Source organism: Musa acuminata, chromosome BXJ2-4 (assembly GCF_036884655.1).
Source record: "Musa acuminata AAA Group cultivar baxijiao chromosome BXJ2-4, Cavendish_Baxijiao_AAA, whole genome shotgun sequence".
NCBI classification, from domain to species: Eukaryota; Viridiplantae; Streptophyta; class Magnoliopsida; order Zingiberales; family Musaceae; genus Musa; species Musa acuminata.
The window spans coordinates 2,331,403-2,359,339 of record NC_088341.1 but is presented as its reverse complement, the minus strand read 5'-3'; the positions used below and the strand labels follow the sequence as shown (position 1 = coordinate 2,359,339).

Sequence of the window (27,937 nt, the reverse complement as noted above, 5' to 3'; positions counted from 1 at the left end):
ATCAAAATTCATGTAACATTAATATATTCACATACCCAACAAACAAATGCAAGATAAATAGGGTAAAAATTGTTTATCTTGATTCATATTTTGTTAGAATATCTCAAAATATATAAAGATATATAGATTTTCATTTCTAAAACTTGTCTATATTGCATGAATGTCATGTGTAAAAGATATGGCGAGAGAAATAGAGGAAGAACTTTTATAATTTGTTCGGAACCACAGATATAATTCAATCGTTCTTTGTTTGACTTGTATTGTTTTGAACCCAAAAGAGGAATAGGACAACTGCGTCCTGTCATCGTTCCATTGTGGTCACCCGACCACAACAATGACCGACCGGCGACGGGCACAAAGGAGAAGCCAGCATTCATGTGACGGCAGGATGCAAGAAGAAGAAGGATACATACCGTGGTTTGTACTTCAAAACAAGGGGCGGGCGGTTGCTTAATCACTACGTCTGTGTTCTCAAGCTAAAGTTGTGCGAGGTGGCGTGAAAAAGGAGTGGGCGACAGGAAGAGGAGGAGCATGAGATTGTTGACTACATTGAGAAGGTGATGGGATCGGGTGGAATTTGGTTGATGGTTGGGAGTCGTCTCCATCGGAGAAGACCACGATAACACATGCCGAGGCCGTGAGACATGGACTGAGATGGACGGCTTCTCCAAAGCCAACACTGACCAAAATCAGCGGCTAAATTTCCACGTCTTCTCCAACGTGCTGGTGTCTGAGGTTTAGTAGCTACCGTTGAATCGACCCCTAATCACTGATTAATCATATCGCTGCACACAAATTTAATCTGAGGATCTCTGATTTGATGTAAAATGCAAAAAAAGATAATTGATTGCTATAACACTTACTGTTCATTTATTTGTTGTAAATAGTGCATGGGCTTTTCAGTGCTGAAGGAGTCCAACTTCTCGTGCGTCGGACTAACGATTGTTTAAATGTGGCCCAGATAACGATTCGAGAAGAGTTCTCTATAAACTTTAATACCCAAATATTTTTGTCGATTAAAATAAAGAAACTTTACCGTATGCGTACCTTCATGGAGATGATATCTTGAGAGAGACAGAGAGCAAGGCCCGTTGTGCATGCCTAAGCCGACCGGGTCCACAAGAAACCCGTGCAGACCGGACCGGTCTTCAACGGGACATCCGCTGCGCCCGATCGAATGACTGAGACGGACGGTTCGCAGCGGGGTTCAACTCGACTGGCTGGTCCGCCGTTTCCGCGATCGAAGAGAACCGTTTTCCCTTCACGACCGGATCCCCGCAAGCCTCCGCCTCACGTCGACGGAGAGCTGGCCCTGCCCGATCGCTGCCAGCCCCTCCACCACCCCCAGCCGCACCCCGATAGAAGGTACGAAACCCCTCCCGACCATCTCCGCCAGCACCCGCGCCGCCGCCACCACTTCACCGCTCTTCAAACAACCCTCCGCCACGATCTCGGACGCCTCGAATCCCACAGCGCAACCCGCCCTCTCCAACAGCCTCAGCAGCTCCGCCCCCCGCCTGGCGTCGCCCTGCGCCCTCATCGCCGCCGCCACCCGGGCCACCGTCCCCTTCCTCGGCAGCATCCCCCTTCTCACCACCATCTCCACCAGGAGCTCCTCCGCCGCATCTCCGTCGATCGCCTCGATCACTTCGCAGTAGCTCCCGCTGTCCGGGTCGATCCCGGCAGTGGGCATTCCCCTGAGGACGGCGGCGGCCTCACCGGTCTCACCGGCGGCGCAGAGGGAGGAGATGAGGTAGTTGAGGGTGTTGAGGTCGGTTGGGCGGAAGCCGAGGGGGCGCATGGAGGATATAATCGCGAGGACGGAGCAGCGGCGGCGAAGGGCGAGCCAGTTGAGGGGGAGGGAGTGGCGGGTCTCCCGGGGAGGGGGGCGGCCAGATCGAAGGGCCGACTGGAGGACGGCGAGGGCGGCGGGGAAGAGGACGGAGGAGGGGGCAGGGCTAGGAATGGGGTTGGGGAGCGTGAAGGAGAGAAGAGCGGCGTAGGCGGGGTAAGGGAGGGAGCCGGGGCGGAGGGCAGCGAAGGATTGCAGGAGGTCGGCAACGGTGGCGGCGGCGAGGGTCGGGGGAAGGAGGGAGAGGTAGGAGAAGGGGTTAGGGTTAGGGTTAGGGTTGGAGGAGCTGGCGAGGAGGAGGTGAGGGATGTCGCGGTGGTCTCTTGACTCGATGGCAGCCCTGATGGAACACTTGGGAGGTGTTTCGATGAGGTCGGGGAAGGTGCTGCCGCAGAAGCGGCGGCGTTGTAGATGACGAAGCAAACCAGCTAGCTTTGCATGGGCCATTCTGCAATTTCGCCTTCCGCTCGAAGTTCCGAGTAACCTAGTCAGACTGCAACCAAATCGATTGATTTCGCTCTATATTCTTGGAGCTGATCTTGCTCCACTTAGCCTTGAGTGCATCTTAATCCAGCAGGGACTCCCACATCCCAATTACAAAAAAATACCTAGCAGAAATTGAAGATTATAATACGTTAAGGTTGGATTGACCATGGTTCCTAAACCATCTGTTCCAGTTTAGCATAACCTGAAACCGAAACTAAATCGACAGAGGTCAGTTTTAGAATCCTGTGATCAAAGCTAAATTAAGGAAGGGTCTATGTTCCGTATTCCGATGTGAGTGACCACAATCTTAAGACAATTCCCGTAAATTTATTGGGTCAAACCAAAAAATCCTGTCTCTCACAATGTAAAATAATATACACAAATATTGTGCTACATGGTCTGCGATTTAACGGAGGTTGAACACCAACATGAACTGAAGATGATGAGTCTGATGGATAATACGCTTTGATATCTCAAGTGCATGCTTTGTCTTAAGCAACAATTCTTTGAGATAACCAAATTGGAGGCTGGAAAAGATATCACACAGTAAGATCAAGTTACTACAGACTTCTGAAAGTTGCAATATCTATGTCGACATGCTATAAGCTTCAGAAAATTTTATGCTTTTTGGTCAGACTGAAGAAAAGCAACTTCATTACTACTTCAAATGATATCGTCTTCTCCGAAATCTACTGCGTCGATGGTACAGGCAAAGAACAATGATAAGCATCGCAGACAGTACCTGTATGACCAACACCACCTTCAACCCTGCAAAAAAAGATTCACATATCAAATGCCGTATACAAATTATAAATTGCTTTCCGTAGCATTAATGCCTTCGATAGCACATATTGGTACCTCGTAACTTCTGGATGAGATCCTCCCGATCAACTCTAATTTTCCCATCTTCTTCATTAGTGTCATCCAAATTGTTAGTTTCCGAAGTTGAATCATCAGTACTCTCTTCAGAAACATTCTGATCCTTGCGGCATGTGTTTGGACAGTGAACGCCACTATGATACTCGTCACTTCCATCACAACAGTCTAGAAATATTTATCATTAAGAAAGAGTTGCTGTGGATCAGATGCCTCAATAAATCGGCAGCTTTACATCATCACAAAACCAGCATCGAGAAATATGTGAGAAAGATGCTTTCAAGTTGCGAGAAGAAAGAATGTTCTTAAGTTTACTCACCACAGATATAATCATTCACCCGAGAAGAAAACACGAACTCAGGTTTAGCTCCTAAATTTCTGCAGTAGAATTTGCTTTCCGGGCAAGCAGAAGTTCCTGTAATACATAAACAAGATAGAGCCCAGTGGCATGGTAAGAAAAAAAGTGTTTAAATTTTGAGAAGAATATCAAATATAACAATCACCAAGAATTAAAAAATGATACTCCTCTATTTCATCATGTCGGTGCACTGTTTTTTTTCCAACATTACAAAAATATGATGTATTACGAAAAGATCACTGCTAAAATTGCCAACTTCTAAGCTCTTGATTGCTAAGAATCATTGATGTGTGGTCATTTTGAATCTGTAATCTTGTATCATCCTATGCCAGTTCATCCCTATGTATCTGTAATCTTGTATCATCAAAGTAGCATAATGAATCACACAAATAACAGCTAAAACGTTCTAGAGAACAATCAACCGAACAGCACCCAAATCCAGGAGGAGAAAGAGGGCACCGGGTTCATCAGTTCCGTCAGGGCAATCGCAGAATCCGTCGTTCAGCCGGTCCTTGGTGAAAGTTCTGGAGCCGTCCCTGCAGCCGATCACCGGCCCTGCAAAGAACATCTCATCTGCAAGACCCCCAAAGCAACAAGAACGATTAAGATAAGTAGAGGACAGAGAAGCACTCAGAAAACGGAGAGGAGAAATAAAAAAGGAGGGGAATAGCACCTTGTGGGGAGACGCCACGAAGAGGGGAAGCAGAGAGCAGCACGGAGGAGGAAAGGGCGAGAACGGCGAAGCAGAGTAGGCAGCCGTCCGGCCTCGCCCCCATTAACCTGATCTGCCCGACGCTAACCCTCTCCATGGACAGATCGGAGCTGTCTGCTGTGGAAGAAGGTGCGCATCAGAGCATCGAAGGCACGTCAGGGCCTTCCCCTGCCTTCCCACCACAATTTGGTCGCCGCAAGTCGCCGCGGATCGGCTTCGTTCTCGCAAGGACGGCGCAGCGGTCCGTCTTGACTGGTGTTGACTGTACGACGAGGGCCCCACCGTAAGCAAAAAAAAGGAACCATTTCTGTATGCTACACGAATAGAGTATAAAGGAAGCGGATTCGAAATTAAAGGATATATAAAAACGAAAAATAAACATATATTTTTAGATTAATAATGAATAAAGTCAAATAAACAAAGACGAAAGAATTCCATCCTCTCTCGGCACTTTTACAATCAAATAAACAAATATTATTTTAAGATGGGAGTTTTGCTCTTATAATTAATTATTTAGAAATATAAAGCTGATAGGTCGGCTGTTTAGAATCATCAGGTATTTTATCTCTCTAATCCAATTAAATAAAATTGGTACGAGTTAGAAAAACATGCCCCTTTTTATTTTGTTGTTGGAGTGTGTAAATGTTAGTTGGGTTTATATTTGGATATAATAATAATTTTTCAGAGTCCAAGTAAATCCATTTAAATTGGATTCGTGAATCTTTTAATTATTTTTATAATTATTTAAATAAAAATAAATTATGTTCAAGTAATAAGATAATTATTTAGATATCATATATGGTTCTCTAACTAATGCGACATGTAATAGGACTTTTAAATAATAAATTCATTTTATTATGGAAAAACCCGTTTCCTTCTTTTCTGGCTAATATTAGAATATTCGTAATTTTTTTAATGAAAAAATAGGCCAGTATTTGTACATTTCATTTCGTTTGGTTTATAAGCATATAAGAAACAGAAGAATTGCAGTTTTAACAGGCACCGTTGCGCGCATCATCAAAACAAACGGCATTCCATTATCTTCTTCTTTTTCTTCCTCTGCGGATCCACAACACAAACCCTCGTACTTGATTCCCTTCTCTGAGCCTTCCTCTCGCTCTCGCACGCTTCCTCGGTCTCTCTCGCAATGCCCACGACTCTCCCCGTGACGGCGTTCCGAAGCAAGTGGAGGTCACGGATCTGATTGCGGGGCGGTCGAAGGAGGAGACGGGTCAGGAAGAATGACGTATAGGGCAGACGACGACTACGATTACCTCTTCAAGGTGGTGCTCGTCGGCGACTCCGGCGTCGGGAAGTCGAACCTCCTCTCGCGGTTCACGCGGAACGAGTTCAGCAACGAGTCCAAGGCCACCATCGGCGTCGAGTTCGCCACGCGGAGCATCCGCATTGATGGCAAGGTCGTCAAGGCCCAGATTTGGGACACCGCCGGCCAAGAGAGGTCCGATCTCCTCCCTTTTTTCCTTCTTTTTTATCATGATTAGTTTCGATCCAATCTCTCGAGGCTGAGGATCGCATCTTTTAGATCCCTGGCATGACTGCATTGTTTTGTTTCTCTGATGCCGCTTGTCATCGTTGGTAAAGGATCTCAGCATGGCCTAAGGAATTTAATCCCAGCACCCATTATTTCCTCTTGTTGCTTTAGGCATGCAAACCCAAGTCCTTGAATTCAATCTTCTTGATCACAGAGCCGGACCTGATAATGAGTTTTGATATCAAATTACTTGATCATTCCTATTGATAGAAATGAAAAAGAGAAAAACAATTACCATTTTCGTTGGTTATGTCATGAAAAGAAAATGGTGTTGGAATTTTCAAAGATAATTGGAATCCTACAATATATTTGGTTCACATGTCCAATTGAGTGATTTCAATTGCATTTGTGTCATAATAATGGTGATATAAGTTACATTGATTGATGATCAAATAAAATATTTTTTATTAGTCGCTAATGAAGATGTTACCTCAAAATGCTTTCAATTGATTTCATGATGGATAAAAGCATTAAGGATAAAATATTAAGCATGACACTAAATATTTCATGAATTAGGGTCTCTTGTCTAGCTTATATATAGTCCTATGACTATCCATCAAGGTATAAGCAGCCTTGAAGTTCCATAAGAGACTAATTTGTTTTTGAGTGCATCATTCAAGAAGTTCAGTGTTCTTCCATCCAAAAACTTGTTCTTGAACAATTATGATGGGAGGTACTTTTATTTTTCATTGCATATTCAATTTATAGATTATTTTTCACTAACATTAATGGTATTAGAGTCATGCTTCATTCATGTTCATCAAAACAATGTGTTTAGCTTGGGACAAGGATCCATGCCATTGACCCAATTGATTTGTGATAAGCTAAACCAAGGCGTTGAGGTTAGATTTCTCCATTCTCCTAGGTGTAATCAAAGTACTGAGGTAACCAAAAGAAAATGCCCCTCCTTAACCTCAAAAACATTATAGATTTCCCTCTTCACATCCCTACTCATGAATGCCTAGGAAAAATAATCTCAGATATAAACACATTTATTTTTTGATTGGTAAGAGTTTTAAAAAATACGATGCACATTCTGAGAAGAACTCTGGTTAGTACGAAAACATACAATGGTATCATCAGCAAGCAACAAGTGGCAAAACTTAAAAGACCGCTTAAAGCAAATAGGTATAATTGTCTTTTTGAAAAAAAGCATCATTAAGCAAAAAAAATAAAAGCTGAGACACATAAATGTAGAGATAAAGGAAACTAGGATCACCTTCCTTCGTTCTCTTATTCCCCCACAAAAAATTGAGACAGTTGACTGTTCAAAAGACATGCAAATGTTAGACAAGCTTTAATCCAAGAAACAAATTTATCCAGAAAAATTGGTCAACCTCAAAATCACCAAAATGGCCTGCCAAGAAACCCTATTGACCTTTTCAAATCCAATTTAAGCATGATATAAGGGTTTTGACCTTTGAAGTTATACAAGGAGTGAACAATTTTTTGAATCACTAAAATATTATCATAAATAGATAGATTAAAAATAAAAGCATATTCTTCATGGAAAATGAAATGACCTTGTTGCTCCCATTCTGAGATCTCATATTTAAATGAGCATAGCATATCAAACTTATCATTGCCTGGCACAAGTAAACGGTTTTTTGTTTTATATTAGTAGGTGAAGCTAGAAGAAAAGTGCTAAGGGCTGATCACGAGCTGTTGGTTTTCTTCTCTCTTCTTGATATCAGCCTCCAATTTTAAGTAGTTTGAATCATTTCAGGTGATGAACTTTGTATTGCAAAACAATGAGAAATTTAACATAGTACATTATGCGAGTGGAAGGAACCAAAGGGGCCAATATTTCACTTATCTGAAGACTTGCACGGGGCCAGGTTTCAATTATTTAATTTTTGCTGTGAGACTTGTAGGTCTAGAATACTAAACACCGATGAAATTGCCAAGATTGAAGATTAAAAGGTCTCTTCAGAACATCAGAGGCAAGCTAGCCTAAGATGAGAATTTTCTATTACTAAAATTTTGGGATATGGGCAGAATTTGAATGTTTTGTAAGAATCCTGTTGTCGGTGTGGAAATATACATTTTTTGCCTGGCTTTATGGAGTTTAACTGTGGAGAATTACTGCCAACAAAAATGGTAGATAGGTTGACACTTACCTTGAGTGAGATTTTCCTTTTGTTTTGATATCAGATAATGGCATCAATTTGAAAGCAGTTGTTGACATCAGGTTAAAATGAGTAGGTAGTGTCTCTAGTTTTTAGGATATATCACAATTTGTCATAGATTCCTGGTAAAATGCTATAACCTTATTCAAAAGTACACATATTCTTCTTTTTTGGCGGGGTGAGGAAACAGTAAAATATAAACCTAGAAGTTTTGGTAAGTAGATGCACATATAGATAGAAGTAGAACACTGAGAGAGGCATGTCATAGATTGATACTATTTTTCCCAAAATTTCTAAATGTCATGCAGTGGAATCAAATGCTTATACTAGAATTTTTGTTTATTAATTTGCAACAAAAAGATGTTTTATTTTCTTTGTCATCGTCACAGTAGATAGGCACAAAGAAAATGATTATAACTTTTTGTTAATAAAGTTTTTCTTAGCGCATCTATGAATAAAAGATTTTTAGCTGCTTTTTCTCTTGAAGAAATTAGATGTATAAAGCATTGATGGCTTGCAATATGGCTTGAAAGACTGGTTTTTGGAGAAAATTATTTTTTTTCTGTGTAGTCAATAATTGATGTGAATTGAATAACTAAAAGTATGGAAGAGTTCTAATATCCTGTATGGCTATGTAAAGGTGTACCATATGTGACTACTGGATTTAGCAACTATGACGAGCAAGCAATTGAAGCAGATTCATAATGGATTTAGCAATTACATGAAAATTCTTGAACTATCAGAACAACTACCCATTACCCATTGTGTTCTTTCAATTTATAAGTGGATCTTATAGGCATGCAAGCTGTGGCTAACGTCTTGGTGGAGATACTGATTGTCTTGCATGACAAAATCTACATTGCACTTGTTCCTTTGTTGTTAATTTTTATGCATCGCTGCATACTGAATTCTCTGTCTAACTGGTTGTCGTCTTCGACCCTTGACTATTTATCTGGAAAGAATTTTTTGTTCTTGTGTTAGAAATGTTTTGTATCGATTAGCCTCTATGGTATTGTTTTATTAGCTTTTCCTGATCTGATCATCCCCTCATGATCAGTGTTGAGTGCTTCCATTTTACGAGTCTCATAAGATTGACCTGTTGCCTGCTTTCTTCCTGTTAAAACAGATATCGGGCAATTACGAGTGCTTATTATCGGGGAGCAGTAGGCGCACTTGTGGTCTATGACATAACTCGCAATGTGACATTTGAGAATGTGGAGAGATGGTTGAAGGAGCTCAGAGATCATACTGATACAAGCATTGTCATCATGCTTGTAGGAAATAAGGCAGATGTACGCCATCTCAGGGCTGCTACCACCGAGGACGCGACGGCTTTTGCTGAAAAGGAGAACACATTTTTCATGGAGACGTCTGCTCTGGAATCAACAAACGTGGAGGCGGCCTTCAATGAAGTGCTCACCCAAATATATCAGGTGGTCAGCAGGAAGGCACTCGAGGCAGGCAATGATTCAACAAGTTTGCCAAAGGGGCAGACGATCAACGTGGGCAAGGATGACGTTTCTGCTATTAAGAAGGTTAGTTGCTGCTCAACTTAGATCTACAAAATTGGATTGAACTTGTGATCTGGAAATTTTTTGTGAAGAAAGATATAAAGTCGTGATAGAGATGTTGGAAGTTATCACAAAAAAATTAATATTGTTCGCATTAGGATTTAACTCCTTTTGGTAGCAGTGAGGGTTCAAACATGTCCTTGGGGCTTGAGATGAGAATTTACACCTGCAGATGTTGTTCTATTCCACCCAAGTAATTCAATTTACTTTGCCATTGCTGCATTTTTATTTTATTTTAGGTCCTGTTTCATTAACTGATTGTTTACATGAAGAACATTGCGGCCATCAGAATAAATGTGTTGCTAAGCAATTTGTTGGTTCTTTAACTAAAAATTGATTTATTGAGCTTTAGCTGTGAAATATGGATCATATTCATCTGTGGCAGAATTTGCCTTGGGGTGTAGTGTTGAAGCTTCACCACTGTAGAAGAGGTTGAAGCTTTCAAGATCCAAGAATCCTGGACTTGGCGAATTCACTTTGTGATACAAGTCACAAACAAACACAATAATACTTTTAATCTGGTAGCAATATATGATTCGATCAACCTGCTCCATGCATCCAAAGCATGCCATGATCAGAAGCAAGAATGAGGCTTTCTAAGCAAGTAACCGAGGAATAGAAAGCCTACAAGGCATGCCAACAATATTAAAGCACATTACTTGGCAGTTTGATAAGAAGCAGAATATAGTACATGACATTGAAAAAGTTAAAAAGGTAGCTGATTGGAAAGTGCATCAGAAAGAGAGATCAACACTTGAGATCATAGTCTAGCATAGCCCAGGTCTTCTAGAGTTTAATTCATAATTAGCTGGTAAAGATGCAACACATATTACAACACCTTTGATTAGCCATCAGTTGCGAAACCATGATTTTTTCAGCTTCATGATTGTTTACCAAGTGTTTGGAGCCACATTTCAAAATGTTCCATAGCAAAAGATCATGCCGCAGAGGTGGTGCTACTTGTACCAAACAAATGCCAAAGATCATTACCGAACTGCACCTTGTCGACCTCAATATCATAGGAAACAAAGCATTCTTTTCCAGGTCATTCCCATCAAACTCCCAGGATACCTTCCTACATCACTTATCACTTAGATGCATGCAGACCACGGCTTTTGTCAAGTGATGAAGTCCTCAATGGAGCTGCACAATCAGCATAAAGGGCACATTTGAGGCATTGAAGTTGAGAAAGCAATATCGGCCTTTACATCAGTTTTAGTTTGAGAGACTGGCGGAGGTGGATCAACTAAATTCGTTACAGGAATCTTTTCAGTCAAGGAAAAACCAAAAAGCCTGAAACCCTTTCGGCTGGCACTCTTATCGTTTTCCAAGTCCGACTTGCCAGCCAAGACAGGAGCATAGACTTTTACCATTTTGTGTTGCTGATTGGTGAAATGACGACCCGTAGCAGGCCAAAATGGAGAGTTTGCCTCTTCTCTATGCAAGGTTTTGGTTTTGGATCCATCTAACTTGGCGGAGTAGCACTCATTATCACCCCTATCTTGACAATTCATGCTATGCATAGGCTGAAACAACAAATTTTTGGAACTTGCTTCTTGAAACATTAGCACTGATGACGGTGGAAATGCTTGGATTGATGGCAAAGACTGTTGAACAAGAGTAACATATCCAAGAGATGCTGCAGGCAATCTGCTTTGAGTATGATACGCATGAAGACCATCAAACAGACCATACACACCATATCTTCCATGAGCGTCAGATCCAGCTCCAAGGAATGGTGGAACTTTTGAGAAAACTTCTTGACCTTGCAAGACCTTCTGGAATCCGACAGATTCACTAAAGCCTGTGCAATTGAAGGAAAAGTCAGATTTTCCATGTGGGACTCTGACCCTACTTCCTGGAATAAATTCACCTATGATGCTGTTATTTGCATCAGCAGATTTCCCCTTAATCCCTGAGTTCTCAGAAAAATGAGAGGCTGCCACACCGACACAAATTGGAGGTGTGAGTCTAGTAACTTCTTGACCTTGCAAGACCTCGTGGAAGCTTGCAGATTCCCTCAAGTCTGGACACCCATTTCCATCTGCAAACAATTGCATACAAGAATCAGAAATAATGCAAGAAACATATGAATAGCCTTTAGTATTCTGCAACACATCAAAGACCCTACTTGGAATTGGAAAATCCATATTGACAGAGGGAAGAGTGATTTTGGCCCTCTTGAGACCTGCTGTTGTCGAGCTGCCAGAGCCTATAACAGGACCAATTGGTTCAATTTCCCATGGAGATATCCTCTTTTGTTGATTAGCATCTACATCATTGTCCCAATTTACCTGCATTAAAGAGCAAATACATCTTAAATCAGCATTATAGATGCCAATCAAACGAAAAAAAGCAGTTTATGTATCCGAAAATGCCTACAGTACAGACTATATTGCATCAAGAGAGATTTTTTTTTTTTTGAGAAAAGTGTTGTACATTATCCCATAGATCTACCAAATAGGATACAAAAGAATCAAGTAATACAGCATGAACGTCATCAAGTAGGAACAAATACCAAAGTGACAGAGAAGAAGAAGAAAATGAAAAACCACCAGAATTTCAATGTATCCAGAAGCTCAACATCTCTCCAAACCAAAAGGAAAGATGCATTGCTCTTAATAATGCTTTGACTCCAAAGCTTGAACAAACTAAGGTTGTGAATCAACCAGTCACCTTTTGTATTGCTTTTGGCTTCAAAATTTCTTGAGTCCACTTCTATCCATAATTTCTAAAAGAAGACCAGAACAAGAGCAACCCAACCTTGTTCAAATTTAAGTTTACTGTCTTTTCTCCAGCTAGAGAAGAATCAAAATGTGATCTGGGACTTCAGGAAGAAGTGATTTAAGTTTACTGTCTTTTCTCCAGCTAGAGAAGAATCAAAATCAGAAGTTAGTTTGAACTAACTAGAAGTCGAGCTTGATGGGGGTCAGACATAATAATGTAACACCATGGTAATTAACTTATTTAGCATTCATCATGGATAGAATCTAATTCCAAGGAAATCAAACACTCCTGCCAACAAGCCGAGCACCTCATTTCAGCAGCAATAGAAAATTTATTATGAAAAGGCTTCTAATCGAAATGATAGTTACATCCATCATAAAATTCTCACCTAATTGGTCCAAAGAAATTTAGTTGCTTAAGCAGATTCATGTCAGAATTGCTCATTTAACAAAGCCTATACCACTGCCTTTCATAATAGTTATCATATCGGTAGTCCAAGATGGGTGCAAAGTATGACCCTTGAACAAACATTCTTGTGCTCTATATATCTTGAATACTAAGCCATACAATTTAATTTGGCAAAGTAATTTTTTGTTTAATATACGAACAAAACTGGATCGAGTATATTAGTATACCAACAGACACCTCCACTTGGAGTGAGGCCATCTTATAGGGTCTATGTCACTGATCCCAGTTATCAGTCCTGTGGACCTACAGAGGAAAAAGCAAATGAATGTTAATTCAACACATCTCAATTTGGATATAAAAAATAATTGCAGGAGTTTATGTATCAGACCTTCTCTCTGTGGCATCATCACTCTCATAAATCATTCTGAACCTCATTCCCACGGAAATGAGATGATTGAAGCTTTTTAAAAATTTCCAGTATGGAACTATGAACTTCGATGAGGTTGCCCTGGAGGATATGAACTTGGCATTTAGACACTATAAGAACTACAAAGATGTACTAATGGGTGTACTTGCAGAATGGGTTTTCTTGTGATGGGTGTCCAAGTATGGGTTTGTCATGAACTTCCAGTATGGGTGCCCAAACATCTCGAAGTTCCACATGAAGTTCATCAATCTAAGATCGAACAAGTTCATAAATGGTAATGGTTTGTCATTTTAGTGACAACAAATTAGGCCATGATATAACTAATACAGACCATAATTTGAGATAAATTATAGAAAAAAATATATTTAAAGAAGGAACTGCAAAGATTGCTCTGAGACTAGGATTCAGACATGCTTCGACAATCAACCATGTAACAATTAATCTAACAACTAATTCTATATGCAAAAACGAAGTCTGTATATCTGTCTTAGATCAAAAATCAACTGATAAAGAATCATTGGCATGAGTAGCTTGTAAAGGAATCAGTTTATGTATCTTTTGGAGTTCAGACACTTCTTAAAACAAGAGCATAAAAGCAATCTTGTTTTAAAATTATACCTCGTCCCACATTTGACGGCATTCAGAAGAAAAACAATATGCTAACCACTTTCAGCAGTCACAGTTTCTAGATATGATTGATGGTATTCACAATTCGTGTAGATACAACACAGGCTTTTACATATGCAAAAGTTTGCATAAAACATCACTCGGCTACAAGAAGCATACCTTGGGTTATAATAGATGTGGAAGACTTTTCTTGCGGACACGGAATTAGCAATGATGGTCAGTGTAGCTAGATTCATGTTCCTACTTGGATGTGCTGAAACTGGACTCCCGCTTTTAAATTGAGCTGCTCTTCTAACACCCAATCTAAGCTCCCCGTCATTACCCCTAATCACAGAATGAAAAATCCTATTCATGCAAAGGATCTCCATGTAGTTAAAACGACGATTTGATAATGCCAATGCCTACCGAAGAAAGAGCACTGCATCTCCTGAGATTAGCTTTTTCCTATTCACAAATGCACTCCATCCAGTTGTAAGAAGATGCCTACGTGGTTGACCTAAAAAACATATAAACTAAACATCCATCAGCAGCACATAACTTGGATCTTTTAAAGAAATTCTGAATATCCGTTCATAATATATTTTACAGCTAAGACATCTAAAAGATTACTCCAGAAATCGAATGAATAAGTTGTATTGCAAAATGTTACTGGCATTATTCAGCATATAAATCATTAGAGAGAATTTCTGCACACAAAATTGTCAAATAAGCTTCTTCAACAAGTAGTGTACGGTAGAATAGCGCCAAAACATGGAAACAAGCAACCTGGTTGAATAGTGAGACCAATATCTTCAGCTAAATGCTTTAAAATGCCGAAATATTCATCAACCACCGATAAAAGTTAATAGCCAACATGTCTTTAAAATACAGTAAAATAATATTAGCACAAACGATGCCACAAGTCTTTGAGCACAAAAGTGAAGTCAAACTAACCTGAAAATTGGAGTATAAAGAGAAAAGGTTTTATGTGCCAGGCAGTCTTGGTTCAAACATCGGAAAACTAACAACAAAGGTTTAGATCTGTTAGATATACCTCTGTAGATATGTCTAAACGTCCATTCTGTGCCATGTAAATCTTTTGCAATAAGCTCTTGGGAAGGCCTCTGCAGCTTATAATCCTAAATCAAAAGGAGACAGAAACAAACACGTTTAAAACAATGTTCATGCCAAAGGTTGCAACCAATCAACCAACCCATTTTAAATTGCACCAATCGTGAAGTATCTGTTTCAAATTAGGAACTCTAGATATATGCCATCATGAGCTCCAATCAGAATAGCCACAAGTTGAAGAGTGTCTAGTCACCAGGGGAGGGAAACAGTCCTCGGCGGCACGGCGGGGCACAGAAAACCCTCCATGGGTGCTCGTGTCAGAGGCAGTGAGGGTTTTGCAGAACATGTGTGGAACAGAGGATCGGCTTATACATTCGACATCCTCATCTTCCTCGTTTCCTTCAACCTCACCCTTCTTCATTCTTAGTTCAAATTCCTGAGCCAAGAAACGACAGTAAGACACAAGAAAAGAATCATAACACCACCAAAGCACAGCTCAGATAAAACTTGTTCCATGTTACACATTCTTTACGTTTGGTCAGGCTTTGAAATTGGCCATGAAGGTTTATGTTGCCTAAAATACTTTTTCTTGATGCAGGATCAACTACATATAGTCAAACTCATACCTTTAGAAGAGATAAGGCAGGCCTTACAACTCTATCAAATGGCAAATCGAGAATAAGCAGAAGCCTTTACCTCGCTTTCAGCAAGAAGAGAGAGCTGGGCATAGACCTCGTCCGTAGCCGCATCAGCCTGCGTCCATTGACGACTCGAAAGAACCAAGGTTTAGAGACGGAAAGACCACCTTTTGAAACCCTAAATGAAAGATCGAAACCAGGGTGAGATGACAAACGAACATGAAGCTTGACGTCGACCACAAGGCAAAACACATGAGGCGGCACATCGCGGCGGCAGACTCCGCCTCTCCGACCACCGTCCTCCCCAAAGTGCTCGATATGTCCCTGCGGGAAGTACACCACCAAGCTTCCCTTCTTGGGCAGCCATATCCGGGGCCCCGCGCACGCGTGCCACAGCTCCAGGCACACCGGCGTCACCTGAAGCGCGCGATCCACCGGTGTCGCCGCGGGCGGCGAAGCGGCGTGGTAGGCCGGCTGCTCCGGCTCTTCTTCCTCCTCCTCTATGGTGTTCAAATCGATCCCCATTTTATCCGAACCCAAAGAAGCGAAAAGCCCAGGTACCGAAGGCGAAACCAAGCAAGAGAGGAGCCAAATTCAGGGGAAGAAGGGACAAGTATGGGATGTGGGTTAAGCCAAGGATTATGGAGGGAATGAGAGCACAGGCATGGTGAAGCGACGCATGAGAGGGGGCGCTAAAGGTGCCTAAAGAAGACAAGCGTGGGAGGCGGGAGACGAGCGGAAGCAGCCGAGTCGAGAGCAGAGCAAAAGAACAGAGAGAGCATCAGGGCGAGGTAGATAAATATAAGAGCTAAATACCAAAAAGCTTTGGCTTTTCTTCTCCTCCTCCTCCCTTTCTCTTTCTTGGACGCCCTAACCATGCATAAGCTTTGCCAATGGAAAGCGGGTCAAAAGCGATCCGTACCCTCTGTAGCTCCGACCTTCATAACTCCTTCCCTCTTCTTCACCTTCTCTTTCTCTATTTCTCTGTGTCTCCCTCACTACATACGTCTCATTTTTAATCTCTCTCGGTTGCTGTCGCAGCGTCGTTTTGATGCGGTCGTCGTCGCTGCGGGTGCTGCTCCAGAACAGCAGCTGGCTCCGTGTCAATGCTTGAATCAAATGGAAAGGCGAGAGAGAGAGAGAGAGAGAGGTGCGGGAGGACGCAGTGTCTCGGGTTATCACTTCACTTTCGCCTCGCTTTTCTCGTTGGAACTGTGTTGCTGGTGCTGGTGCATTAGCTTCTTCTGCAACGGCCGCAGCGGGCGCAGAAGGGAGCAGAGATGGGGATGGATGGCAGCAGAGTTACCGGGGGCCGCTTGACTTCGGCTGCTGCCGCGAGAGAGACCCTTTCGCTTATCCAAGCCCTTTTATCTGTGGGTGTCCTCTCTCTCTCTCTCTCTCCGTGCTACATCAGATGACAAGACGTAAGAGCTCATTTGCTTTTCCCCCGGTCGCTGTGCCTACTATCGCTCGATGCTTGCCTCTTCCTGCCACCCTTCTTGTAGGTCACGGCCGAGCTATGGAGCAGTACTCTAGCACTGTTTCGACGTGAAATCACGGATCACAGACTCCCACTCCCTTGTTGCTGTTGGTGATTGTGGGAGAGGGGGAGATAGAGGAACGAGCTCAGCACGTGGACGATGCATAGAGTATCTTAGCCGGCAAGTTTGGAGTTTTCACTTCCTCGACCGCCATGCGCAACCCCTTTAAGAGGAAACAACAAGGAAACAAAACAAAATCTTTAGAGGTTCGCAGGCATGAATGTCACAAAATCCGCACTGATTCCTCCTCCTGAGAAACTTACCAACCGCGACTGTTCTCGTTACAGCGCTGACCACGAGGACCCTTGAGCATCTGCGTTGTTCATCGTCGCTGTGCCTCGGAATATTGCTCATCATTCAATCGTGTCATGAAGCTTATCCTACCAACCACGTGCAGGCCGAATCCCTTGAAAGATTTGGAGGATCTAGTCGAGTCTTTGCGACGAATATTACACATACCCACACTCGGAATTCCGAGCTTAAATTTGCATGCCTCGGGAAATGAATGATGTATTAGGTATGACGTATTTCATCCCTATATTTTTAGCTCCCTACATGTTCTTATGTATTATTTTGTTTTGTTTCATCTAAATGCTATTCATAGAGCAGCCGTTATAAGCCATTACCACTCCACAAACAAGTGAGCCCTCCCTTCTTCTCCATGATTGAAAGGAATGGCAGTGTCATAAAACCGAGACAGTGGCATAACGAAATCTAGCTCCTACTTAATTAATGCTGCTTGCGTTCGCAACTGTGGGGAACGGACACTCGCGGGTGTAAGCACACAGAGGCTCACATGGTGGGGTCTAAAGCACGTACTTCGCTTTAACTCTCTCTGTAAGCCTGTGAGCGTGAGAGCGTAGGAGGAGGAAGAAGAAGCCATGACTCTCGCTGGTCCAAAACAGCCTAATTCTGTGTTCCCTTTATAGGAACAACCCCCAAAGAACCCCCGGATAAACCGGAACATCACACACTGATCTCCCCCACTCCAAAGACCCTTTCTTTTCTTTCCCACTTCCAGAGCCTGGAGGTTCTTTTATGGCTGACTCTCTCATACTTTATACGCAGATGCCTCACCTGTTACCAGCTAGACACCACAGGCCCCATTTTACCTTCCCTGTCATTGGCTTTTATCATCGGAGGCTTAGAGTAGTCTCGCCTGGAGCTCTTCTTTCCTTTTGTTTTTTTCTTCCTCTTGGGTCATAACATCACAGAGAGAGGGAAAAAAAGACAGAGATGTGACGAGTTGATAAAGCAAGGAAGCAAAAGGTGATGGGAACATTGATTTGGAGTACTGGCGACCGGGGTAGGAGGAAGAGGGAGCTGGGCCAGCTTTGGTGGGCATGAGGTGGCGCACAGGCTCTTGTCATGATGATAGCAAGTTGGGTGCCCCCACGACCGACCCCAACAGGGCTCCGAAAACGGGACCCCAACCCCGGCGGTGAACTCTTTTCCCCCTGTCTGCTTTGTTGGATTTGTGCTTTGTGTCCCCTCCTCCCTGGTGGAGGCAGGTGGATCCACCTTCCTTGGTGCACTGAAGAGAGATCTTCTTCCACTGAAAAGTTGAACTCTCTGTCTCGTTATGGGGCAAGTCTGCGAATCTAGACATCATGGTAAGATTACTCCAATGTACATTGATCATAATGTTTCATGTTACTACATATGTCGGCAATAGACATGGGAGGTCAGGCTCATCATTTTCCTTTCAGCACACAGCGGAGGATGCATGAGCAAAACAGACATTGGGACAGAGAAAAGGACTGAATTCATCGATTGCCCAATGATAATAAGAATTTGGAGATTTTTTTTTCCAATGCAATCAATTGGCCTCGTATATATGATTGTCACAATCTACAATAATATAGTTTTTTGGATCAGTAGTTTAGACTCAACAAGTTAATCGACTCATCATCACATTAAATCGTGCCGTACTATTAAGTATAGTGAAGGATTCGAATAATTAAGGGATAACTTTGGATGAGGTTTGGATTGTGATGTTTACAGTGTTTGCTCATTATTAAAATGATCACCTTAATCTACTTTACCACTCTTTTCTTTGGAGGCCCTAAAAGAACCGAATTCAGTGCCATGAGGGAGTCATCGAGATGATAAACAATTGAGTCATGCCTCACTTTAGATTCTATCTCCAATAATTTACTGTTGGATTACATATAAAACAGTGACACCAAAGAGGGAAATTAGAGGCTAATTGTAGGTCAAAAAGACTGGCACTTGTCGACTTGAATATGGTTGAATCATCCACTTGCTGTTCATTGATTCTTCGGTGCTAATCATTTCTTCTTCTCCGATGGTGAAAAGGCAATGATCAGTGTAGTTCTAATGAAGATTTGAAAGCTTTCCAGTTTGCACTGGTGAAGAAAAAGAGAAAGAATTCCATCATCATGATCCACTACAACTTTGGTTATTACATTCTAAGTTTCCTGTAAGAAAAATCATTTCTCATCAATCGAGTCATCTCAGTTCTTCTCAGCTTATACATGTGACCGGAGTATACATGGGGTTGTCGTGAATGCTGCTTGCGGTGCTCGTAGGTCTTCGGTTCATCATCTTTTTCTCCACCCCCTTGTTTGTGTAGTATCTGAACTGGTGCAGCGGAGTGGAGTTAGAATCAAGGAAGTGCAGCATCGTCACCATGAACACCGAGCAAGCAAACATTGGAATGGGTCCAAAGATCCAAAGCAGCAAGGTTGTGGCGAAGTACATTGCTCTCAGACCCATCGACCAGAAGTTGCTGCCCCTGATCACTGCGGTCTGGACGTAGCTCACGGGTATGTCGGAATCCAGCGTGCTCATCATGAAGCTGGCGTGGACCAAGTATCGCGCCGACTGGATGAAGCAGGTGAAGGCGGCCAAGAAGCAGATGAGCAGGGAGACGTACTTGACGGATGAGGTGGTTGGGCTTGTGTCCCCGTAGACGACTTCGGTCATCAGCACCTTGGAGCTGCTCCCTATCCAGGTGCCGATGAGGGAGCTCAGAGCAATGGAGAGGGAAGCCAGGTTGCTGGATGCTGCTATACTGCTTGCGATCACCTGCAGAGCTATTCCAGATTCCTCTGGAGTTGTCTGTACAAGTTACTAAGTAGTCAGCTATTTCATGACATACGTCTTCGTGAGAGATCGACAAGATGAGATTTGATATGTGAAGGACTCAACAGCAGATTTTGGATAAACAGGAAGAGGTAATCAACACTAACCTGCAACATCCGCTCGACCCAGGCTCGCTTGTTATGGTTCTCGTAGCCAATCACGGTGGTGTGGGGAAACCTGAGGATCCTGTAAAGAAGGAAGAGATGGTACCCAAACATCATGGCCAGCCCAGCTGGGACCAACACCAAATCTATGGATTCTCTATCCAGCAGCATCTCTCTCTCTCTCTCTCTCTCTCTCTCTCTCTCTTCCCCTCACATCTTAGGCTTCTGCTACCAATGCAGTGCGGTCATTAGTTCTTCATTCTGGAGATGAGATGCGGAGAGTGATTTAAAGGAAGAACAGCCTGCTTCCAGGGAAAGGAAGGCTGAAGAGGTGGGAATGCACAGATTGGATGTGCTTGCTTGTACTCCAGCTTGTGTACAAACGGAGGCATCTTGTAGTGTAGGACAACACTTCACCGAGATGGCGTATCTTAATCGGAATTTAGATCGTTGTTCACGCTAGACAAATTCATGTGGCAGAGGATGAGCAGATCATGTCCGCATCTAAGAACCAGACAATTTTGGGCACCGTGGTGTGGGAAGAACAAAGGAATCCTGTGCACCACAATAAAGTATGATCTGCTCAGCAGAGCATCGTGGCATTCAAAAACTAGCAACAAGTCCATCAGTTTAGAACGAGACAAACTGGCTTCTCCGGCATGGTAAAGATGCCTTTGAAGGCAGAGTGATGTCCTTTGAATTATCAGAGAATAATAATAGTTGTTCATTTTGCTCATGAAAATCTTTAATATATTTCTCTGTTTCTTAAAAAAATGTAAATATGTGAACAGAAATTAGGATAAGTTCTCAAATTCCTGCCTTTATAAATTAAAAAACAACAAAATCTACAATTCATATGCATCGATCGGCTGCATGAATTTTGCACTTGAGAGAGGGCCTACTATTTCATTTACTTGTCTGTGACCCACAGTTGCTTTTGTCATATTGTGATTAGTTAGGATAAGACTTAATCATGGTAATTTGGATGACAGGGAGTTTCATCAGAGTGTCAGAACATCTGCTGAAAGCTTGAACTCGCCAATTAATCATCGACATTAGTTGTGATTCTCAACTTTATGACAACACACAATGAACAAAAGAAGGGCAGACAATAATATTACTCTCCTTACAAACACGCTGCTGCAGTAAGTTGGCTCATCTTTACAACCATTGCAGGAAAAAGCTGGACAAACTTACTTGATACATGTAAAAGCAAAAGGAAATCCAACCTCTCATGCATTCCATCAAAAGGTTCGTGTTGGAGTGAATGAATGCATTCACCTGTGTACAAAATTAAACAACCTTGTCATATCATTTCTTCTTCTATATTTGTATATATATCCCTTGTCATGGAAGAAAAGAAGCTCCAGTAGTCTGCATGGCAAACTTAGCTTGGCTGTTCCTGGTCTGGTCATAGGATATCAGCGACGAGCTACAGTAGTTACTGATGCTTCCATCTTTGAGGATGGCGTTGCCGCCCCCTCCGTATCCGTTAAGCCTTGTTTGGACCGCATCCTTCGCTCCCAAACCACACTGCCGTGGCTGCGTCTGGTAGAAAACCTTTGACACAACAAGTTCCCCTTCCTTCTCCTCCTCGTCGGAGCCGAGATGGTACTGGTGCATCACCCAATTCGTCTTCTCCGGCTTTCTTTGGTTACCATAGTTGGTGTAGAGGACGAGGATCTTCTTGTAGCCCTTCAGACTTCCGCCCACGAGCACTGGCCTTGTCTTGCCGGTCTTGTGCCACCGTGTCTCACCGCCATGCTCGTCGGTGTGCACCTTTCTCCTCTTCCTTGTCCCCGTCGTGTATGCCTTGGAGGGGCGATGGAAGAAGTGTCTGACTAATCCATCCCTCCTCACCCCTACACACAATACCCGATTTTTAAGCTCACAAATGCATACATATGTATGAATTCAATTATACGTAATCGATCCACCCGAAGGAAGCACAGTAAGTATGTTGTACATGATCTCGAGAAGGCAGTGCATGCAATATGATAGAAATCCAGTAGAGAAACTTGATTTTTCAGAGAACATGGTTTCTAAAAATTAGATATAATCATTTTAGGAGATTAGAGAGAAACTTTTATGAAAATAAATAATCATTTTATAAGAAAATAAAAAAGAGTATCTATTAAGATTTGATTCATAGTTATCTAGGTAATTATCATGATATAGTAGTTACATGATGATTTCAATAACTAACTCAATCATGATCTAGTAGTTACGATGGTTATCACTAGGTCCAACGGTATCTTAGCCTCCTGTAATTAACTTCGTCACTTACAAATGCATTTAAAATGGATATAATTATGAAAAGTTATGGATTCTGCATGGATGGCTTCAGGCAACTGAAGATGTCACTGTGCAGGTACCAATATGTACAGAATAGAAACCAAGCATGTATGTCTAGACGGAGAGAAAATACGATGACTATAATGATGTGAAATAAAACGCATGTTGCTCATTCAATCAGATATTAATTACCAGGAAGCTTCTCAGGATGGGTGTAGCAAATCCCACTCTCTCCTTCTATGGTAGGAATGAACTCATCGATGAGAGGGTGAAACTTTTCCGACTCGGGCATCGCTTTCCCCTCCAAATGCTCGAGAAGCTCTTGGTCCGTTGGATCAAACTTCACTCCGGCGGGCAACCCCGGCAAATCTTGAATGGCAGAAGGAGGCTGAATTCATCCACGTTCACACGCATGAGCCTTCCATGTTTTTTTCTTGTGTTGATTGAGAGTAATATATTGTTTCTTTGATGCAAGGTAAATCAAGTACTATCTCGAAGTACAGAAGAAACGAAGGAGAAGGAACACCTTTTCGGATTCGACAAGCTCGATGCGATGACCACAAGAAGGACATGCCTTGATGGAATTTGCTTTCAATCTCTTTCCAACTCCAACCAGTGCTACCGAGGAGGCTAGATTTCTGTCGAACATGCGATCGTTTCCACAGCTACTGCACCAAGCCATGTTGGGAACCCTAACCTGATCTCATTCCCCCCCCTACCCACAAAGCTCAATACTCTGTTTGGGAAAGCATTCCCTTATCTCTCCTTCCCGCTTCTCCGGACCCGGCAAAGAGAATAATAACTAGACAAGGCAAGGGGCGGAAGGAAAAGGGAAAGAAGAAAGAAGCTTGTTTCTCACAAAGCAACGTGACTCCACTTTGCCGTCCTCAGCTGTCCTTGAGAGTAGGGAAGGAATAGAGTTCTCCTTCGCTTTTGGTCATCGTTCCCAAAGGAGGAGAGAGGAACACAAAAGGAAAGGACAAGACAAAACGAGGTTATGGGAAGTGTGAAGGTGAGGAAGAGAGATACTCTACTCAACAAATTGTGGCAAACTCCTTGACCCTTAATCTTTGCTTGTGTTTATCTACGTCTCTCGAGGACTTTGTAACCAAACGATCCTTAAACCTAAGTGACTTTAAAAGGAGGGGGAACATGTTCATGCTCTCCTCTTCATTGTTCAGCTGTAAAGAAGGATTAAGGGAACAACAGCACGCAAAAAAACGGGAAAAGAGAACTAAAAAGGAAGAAGAAAAAAGGAAAGGTGGTGTAGTTGGTTGAGTGAAGACGGGGCAAGCAGGTCCGTAGGAGACGTTTCACCACACTGAGTGAGATGGGTAGATGAGGAGGCAAGAGATACCAAGAAGAGATACAAAGAGGAGAAGTGAGCTAGTTTTTAGCTCCAAGGTCACGTTAGAGTAACGTGGAAGATAATGCTGATGGTTCACTTGTTTCTTTTTCCCACAACTACGTTCCCTATATCTTTGTGTAAATCTTTTCCTCTATATTATGGACCAAAGGAGGATCTCTTCTCTGAACCACATGTCTCTCTCTACAGTATATCTCTACGATCATGATGAAGAATTACGAACCTCTACTCGAACAAGTGTGATGGTAAAGAAACGTTAGGATGCAATATCTCAACTTTTTAAAGTTAAATGATTGGTGTATTAATTCAACTTTGGTGCATTAATTCAATCGTTAGGTTTATTCTCCTCCACCCACACACACACACACACGTAACCATTGATCATTATAATTAATAGCATAAGCAAACATAGGAAGAAACTTGCGCGAAATAATGAACGATGAACAGCACATGAAGCTATGGTGAAGGCAATATCACAGATAGACGCCAAAGAACACACGTATAAAACGCTGGTGCAATTGTTGGTACGCGGCATATTGGCATGCAATGGAGATGAAGTAAATCCCTTCGACTTCAAAGGTTTTGGCGTGCCGATAATGTTACTAACAAGCAGATCCATACACGCCTCAACCAATCACACATCAGCTACTTCAAGCTCTTTCTAACGTAAACCCCGCCGCCATTCTTGTAAACCGTTATCTTCCCTCCCAACTCCTGCTTGCTCTTCCTTGCAAGCTAACTCTCAACGCCTTCCCTTCCTCCTCCACCCCCTTTCCTTCTCCTCAGACGTATCTTCCATGTCCTCCCCACTGCAATCCCCCCATAAATCACCTCCATAGTCGCTGAAGAATTGCAGAGGAATCCCTTCATTGACAATGGCAACAAAGATTACTGACGTAGAAGCTCAGCAGCAACAGCAGCAGCAGAAGCAGCCTCTCTTGGCTCCAGATTCGTCGGGTGACGATCAAGTGACCCCCGTCCAGAGAGCCATCAGCCAGACCTTCAGGAGCACCGCCCACCTCGCCAAACTGCTCCCCACCGGCACCGTGCTGGCTTTCCAACTCCTCTCCCCCATCTTCACCGACGGAGGTCATTGCATGGCGGCGAACCGGCTGATGACCGCGTGTCTCGCGGCCCTGTGCGCCCTCTCATGTTTCGTCCTCAGCTTCACGGACAGCTTTCGGGACGGGAACGGCACGGTGCGGTACGGACTGGCGACCTTCAAGGGACTGTGGGTCATCGACGGGACCGCGCCACTCCCTCCCACAATCGCAATTGGCTACAGGATCAAGTTCATCGACTTCGTCCATGCCTTCATGTCCTTTCTGGTTTTTGCAGCGGTTGCGCTGTTTGACCAGAACGTCGCGTCCTGCTTCTATCCCATACCGTCGGAGGAGACGAAGCAGGTCCTCACGTGCCTGCCGGTGGCGATCGGAGTTATCTGCAGCATGCTGTTTGTTACGTTCCCCACCACCCGCCATGGAATTGGCTTTCCCCTTTCTCCACACTGAGGCCAGCCAATCAATCTATTCCCTCCTCCCTTCTGTAATAAACACACCTGTTGGTATTTCCCATTCATTAATTGCTGATATTTGAAGATTGTTGCTGTTGTCTGGAGTAGAATAAAAAGAAGAAAAACGAGTGGCTCAAACAGTAATCTCTTCCACTGTCATAACGTGATGTATCCAATACATTTCTGATGTCAGTCGATTGTATTCTCATCTCTTATCTGCAAGTAACAATAAATTGATACAAGTCTTCCAAGCTTACCGGCGACATCGGTCCTTGACAGAGATGTGGAAGAAAGGTTTGGAACAGAGAGAAGGGTGGGCTATCTGCGAAACACCCACGATATTACATGTACCATTCATTACGTGAGGCGTGCGTCGTCATCGAGGTTAGGATTGATCGAACAGAATACGATATTGGATTAGACTTGGGGCCGCTTTAATCCATTAGGCCGAATCACGTCGCAGCAGTGACACATCAGCACCGCATCATAAGGTGAAGCATGCACGATTCTTGATGCCCTGCCCGAATCCGAAGACCTATGGGCTTGGTGCATCAAGTCAACATGAGAGTCCACCTCCATATATACATATACATATACATATACATATACATATACATATATATATATATATATATATTGATATTTATATCTTTGTACGGTGTTTATACAGTCGTTATGATATCTTAGACACGCTTTCTTTTAATTACTAACATATCATCTGCCGCGGCCATTCCTCTGGTCGCGCTGGTGGCCGCACTCGTGGACCGAGAGTTGGAGCTGCTTCGCCGCCACCAGCAGCTCCACCGCCTGCTTTGACGTCAGGATCTCCAACACCAGCGTCCTCGCCGTCTCCACCCTCAGTCGGTCCGCTTCCTGCACCAGCCGCTCCATTGACTCCGTGTACTCCTCCATCGCCGCCTCCACCTCCGCGTCCCCGCCGCCATTCTCGACGCGGGAGGTGCCGCTCCACTGCCACATCTGCCGCTTCTTGACTATGGGGAGCAGCGGCCCGTCGGCCACGTTCTCCTGCAGAGTGGCCATCTGGGACGTGATCTTGTCCTCCTCCTGAAGCGTCGATCGGTGGATCTCGTTGACGCGGGCCAGCTGCGACGAGGACAGCCCCACCAGCCCTTCGCCGTGGGAGCTGACGGCGCGGCCGGCGGGGGCATCGAGGTGGGCCTCGAGGCCGGAGGAGCTGAGGGAGTAGATGAGGCGAATGAACATGGAGGGACGGCAGCCGCCGGCCCAGATCATGGAGTTCTCGAAGGAGTTGCACCAGGGCGGACATAAGAAGGTGGGGCTGTCGTCCCGCACCAGGCCACGCCGCCGCTCGTGGTACTCCTCGTAGTGCCTCATGCACCTCTCCACCAGCTCCCGGAGTTCGGCGTCGCTCCGTTCCCTGTTGCCGTGCTGGGTCGAGATGGCTTGGAGGAGCTCGTCCAGGTCGGCTTCCTGGATTCCGAGCCACTCCTCGTAACAAGCCAAGAATCGACCCTCCATCGATCGATCGTCTCTGAGCTTCAAGAAGACACTCTAATAAACACTTGGTTGATGGCACATGAACGAGAGAGTCAGGATAATACTCACACAAGGGTCGAGGGGGAAACGAAGATCGATGAGGCAGAGGCTGCGGACCTGTGCCTCCTCCGAGGTGAAGGTAGGTATATGTAATCATCTACAGCGGTGTATGCGTCAAGAAAGGACAATAGGAAACCTGTCAAGCTAAGAGTTTTAACACATCATCTGCTAGTTGTAACGCTTTTCTTTGTGTCTGGGATTCAAGCTGCTCTGTTTAGGGCTGATTTGGCGGGCTCTTTGGGAGACGGAAAGCAAACGACGTGCGCGTAATCCCGAGTGGGGATTGGAAACCATGGTTCCATCCGTGGCGGAGGTGGAGGCGACCAGACAAGTGTCCCTCTGCATGGTTGAGACGGTGACAATGGACGCTGGTGCTTCCACTTGTGGCAGAGAGAGACTCCCCAAGTGTTCCTCTTCACAGTTGCCTGGGAATTTATATTTTATTTTACTTATTTTTAACTAAATTAGGAGTGAAACTTTATCCATGGGATAATTATTTTATTAATATTATTTAAATATTTTTCAAATTAAATCAAGATATTACACTAGCGAGAAGTAATATACGTCAAACAAGATGATGCTTCCCTCGTTTTCCATCAAAAAAAATAGGGGGGGTGGGGTGCATGAAACTTGAGTTGTAGTGCACGAATAGAAAAGAAAAGCTTGAGTTGTTCTCCGAAAGGTTTTGATAGGCAGAACCATCGTTCAGCATGCATGGCAAAGGCTTGGCTTAATCTTCATGCCGTGCATGAAACTTATGTTGTTTTAATACGCTTCTGTGTTATAAATCCTTAAATCAATGGCGGATATGTAATCGGAGAACAGGAGCAGGGAAAAAAATACTGAATTCTACAAGGTATTTTTGCCTATGCAGTCAAATACCAGCAGGAGAGAAATGTGGACGTTGGAAGATTCTTGCTCATCATCATGTGGAAGCTGACTCGGGAAGGGTAAAAGACACCCGCATTCCTTTAAATCTGACTCATCCCTGTCAATTTCTGCCGTGGAAAAGCTGTTCT

The 27,937-nt window shown here is 43.5% G+C and overlaps 8 protein-coding genes across 10 annotated transcripts; 2 read left to right on the top strand and 6 right to left on the bottom strand.

The window, feature by feature from the left end:
* Window positions 1–179: 179 nt before the first annotated feature.
* On the bottom strand, window positions 180–2,644 carry LOC103980222 (pentatricopeptide repeat-containing protein At1g06270). 2 transcript variants are annotated; one of them, XM_065102744.1, is made up of 3 exons: window positions 1,048–2,644; window positions 864–935; window positions 180–785 (listed from the first exon to the last, which is right to left on the bottom strand). In XM_065102744.1, the coding sequence occupies exon 1, from the start codon at window positions 2,297–2,299 to the stop codon at window positions 1,262–1,264; it is 1,038 nt and encodes a 345-aa protein (XP_064958816.1). In that variant the 5' UTR covers window positions 2,300–2,644; the 3' UTR covers window positions 180–785; window positions 864–935; window positions 1,048–1,261. The 2 variants fall into 2 exon arrangements, with proteins under 2 accessions (XP_064958816.1, XP_009394817.2); XM_009396542.3 differs by having other exon boundaries at window positions 864–2,644.
* Window positions 2,645–2,840: 196 nt separating this feature from the next.
* On the bottom strand, window positions 2,841–4,566 carry LOC103980223 (glucosidase 2 subunit beta). 2 transcript variants are annotated; one of them, XM_009396543.3, is made up of 5 exons: window positions 4,246–4,566; window positions 4,005–4,145; window positions 3,534–3,629; window positions 3,197–3,382; window positions 2,841–3,106 (listed from the first exon to the last, which is right to left on the bottom strand). In XM_009396543.3, the coding sequence occupies exons 1-5, from the start codon at window positions 4,379–4,381 to the stop codon at window positions 2,997–2,999; spliced, it is 669 nt and encodes a 222-aa protein (XP_009394818.2). In that variant the 5' UTR covers window positions 4,382–4,566; the 3' UTR covers window positions 2,841–2,996. The 2 variants fall into 2 exon arrangements, with proteins under 2 accessions (XP_009394818.2, XP_009394819.2); XM_009396544.3 differs by having other exon boundaries at window positions 4,032–4,145; window positions 4,246–4,564.
* Window positions 4,567–5,302: 736 nt separating this feature from the next.
* LOC135608893 (ras-related protein Rab11B-like) lies at window positions 5,303–9,657 on the top strand. The gene is made up of 2 exons (XM_065101947.1): window positions 5,303–5,743; window positions 9,092–9,657. The coding sequence occupies exons 1-2, from the start codon at window positions 5,526–5,528 to the stop codon at window positions 9,519–9,521; spliced, it is 648 nt and encodes a 215-aa protein (XP_064958019.1). The 5' UTR covers window positions 5,303–5,525; the 3' UTR covers window positions 9,522–9,657.
* A 490-nt stretch (window positions 9,658–10,147) lies between these two features.
* LOC103980225 (auxin response factor 2) lies at window positions 10,148–17,425 on the bottom strand. The gene is made up of 11 exons (XM_009396546.3): window positions 17,218–17,425; window positions 15,633–17,117; window positions 15,472–15,528; window positions 15,029–15,211; window positions 14,759–14,843; window positions 14,131–14,221; window positions 13,885–14,049; window positions 13,060–13,179; window positions 12,899–12,974; window positions 11,668–11,830; window positions 10,148–11,580 (listed from the first exon to the last, which is right to left on the bottom strand). Exons 2-11 carry the CDS (start codon window positions 15,936–15,938, stop codon window positions 10,688–10,690), a joined length of 2,139 nt encoding a protein of 712 aa, XP_009394821.2. The 5' UTR covers window positions 15,939–17,117; window positions 17,218–17,425; the 3' UTR covers window positions 10,148–10,687.
* A 1,902-nt stretch (window positions 17,426–19,327) lies between these two features.
* Window positions 19,328–20,499, bottom strand: LOC135608892 (uncharacterized). Its single transcript, XM_065101946.1, has 2 exons — window positions 20,170–20,499; window positions 19,328–20,038 (listed from the first exon to the last, which is right to left on the bottom strand). Exons 1-2 carry the CDS (start codon window positions 20,335–20,337, stop codon window positions 19,442–19,444), a joined length of 765 nt encoding a protein of 254 aa, XP_064958018.1. The 5' UTR covers window positions 20,338–20,499; the 3' UTR covers window positions 19,328–19,441.
* Window positions 20,500–21,292: 793 nt separating this feature from the next.
* LOC103980227 (NAC domain-containing protein 73) lies at window positions 21,293–23,645 on the bottom strand. Its single transcript, XM_009396550.3, has 3 exons — window positions 22,988–23,645; window positions 22,654–22,849; window positions 21,293–22,028 (listed from the first exon to the last, which is right to left on the bottom strand). The coding sequence occupies exons 1-3, from the start codon at window positions 23,141–23,143 to the stop codon at window positions 21,514–21,516; spliced, it is 867 nt and encodes a 288-aa protein (XP_009394825.2). The 5' UTR covers window positions 23,144–23,645; the 3' UTR covers window positions 21,293–21,513.
* Window positions 23,646–24,575: 930 nt separating this feature from the next.
* Window positions 24,576–25,478, top strand: LOC135608891 (protein DMP4-like). The gene has a single exon (XM_065101945.1). The coding sequence runs from the start codon at window positions 24,703–24,705 to the stop codon at window positions 25,336–25,338; it is 636 nt and encodes a 211-aa protein (XP_064958017.1). The 5' UTR covers window positions 24,576–24,702; the 3' UTR covers window positions 25,339–25,478.
* A 576-nt stretch (window positions 25,479–26,054) lies between these two features.
* Window positions 26,055–26,840, bottom strand: LOC135609307 (protein DOG1-like 3). Its single transcript, XM_065102415.1, has one exon. The coding sequence runs from the start codon at window positions 26,838–26,840 to the stop codon at window positions 26,055–26,057; it is 786 nt and encodes a 261-aa protein (XP_064958487.1).
* Between the last annotated feature and the right edge of the window lie 1,097 nt (window positions 26,841–27,937).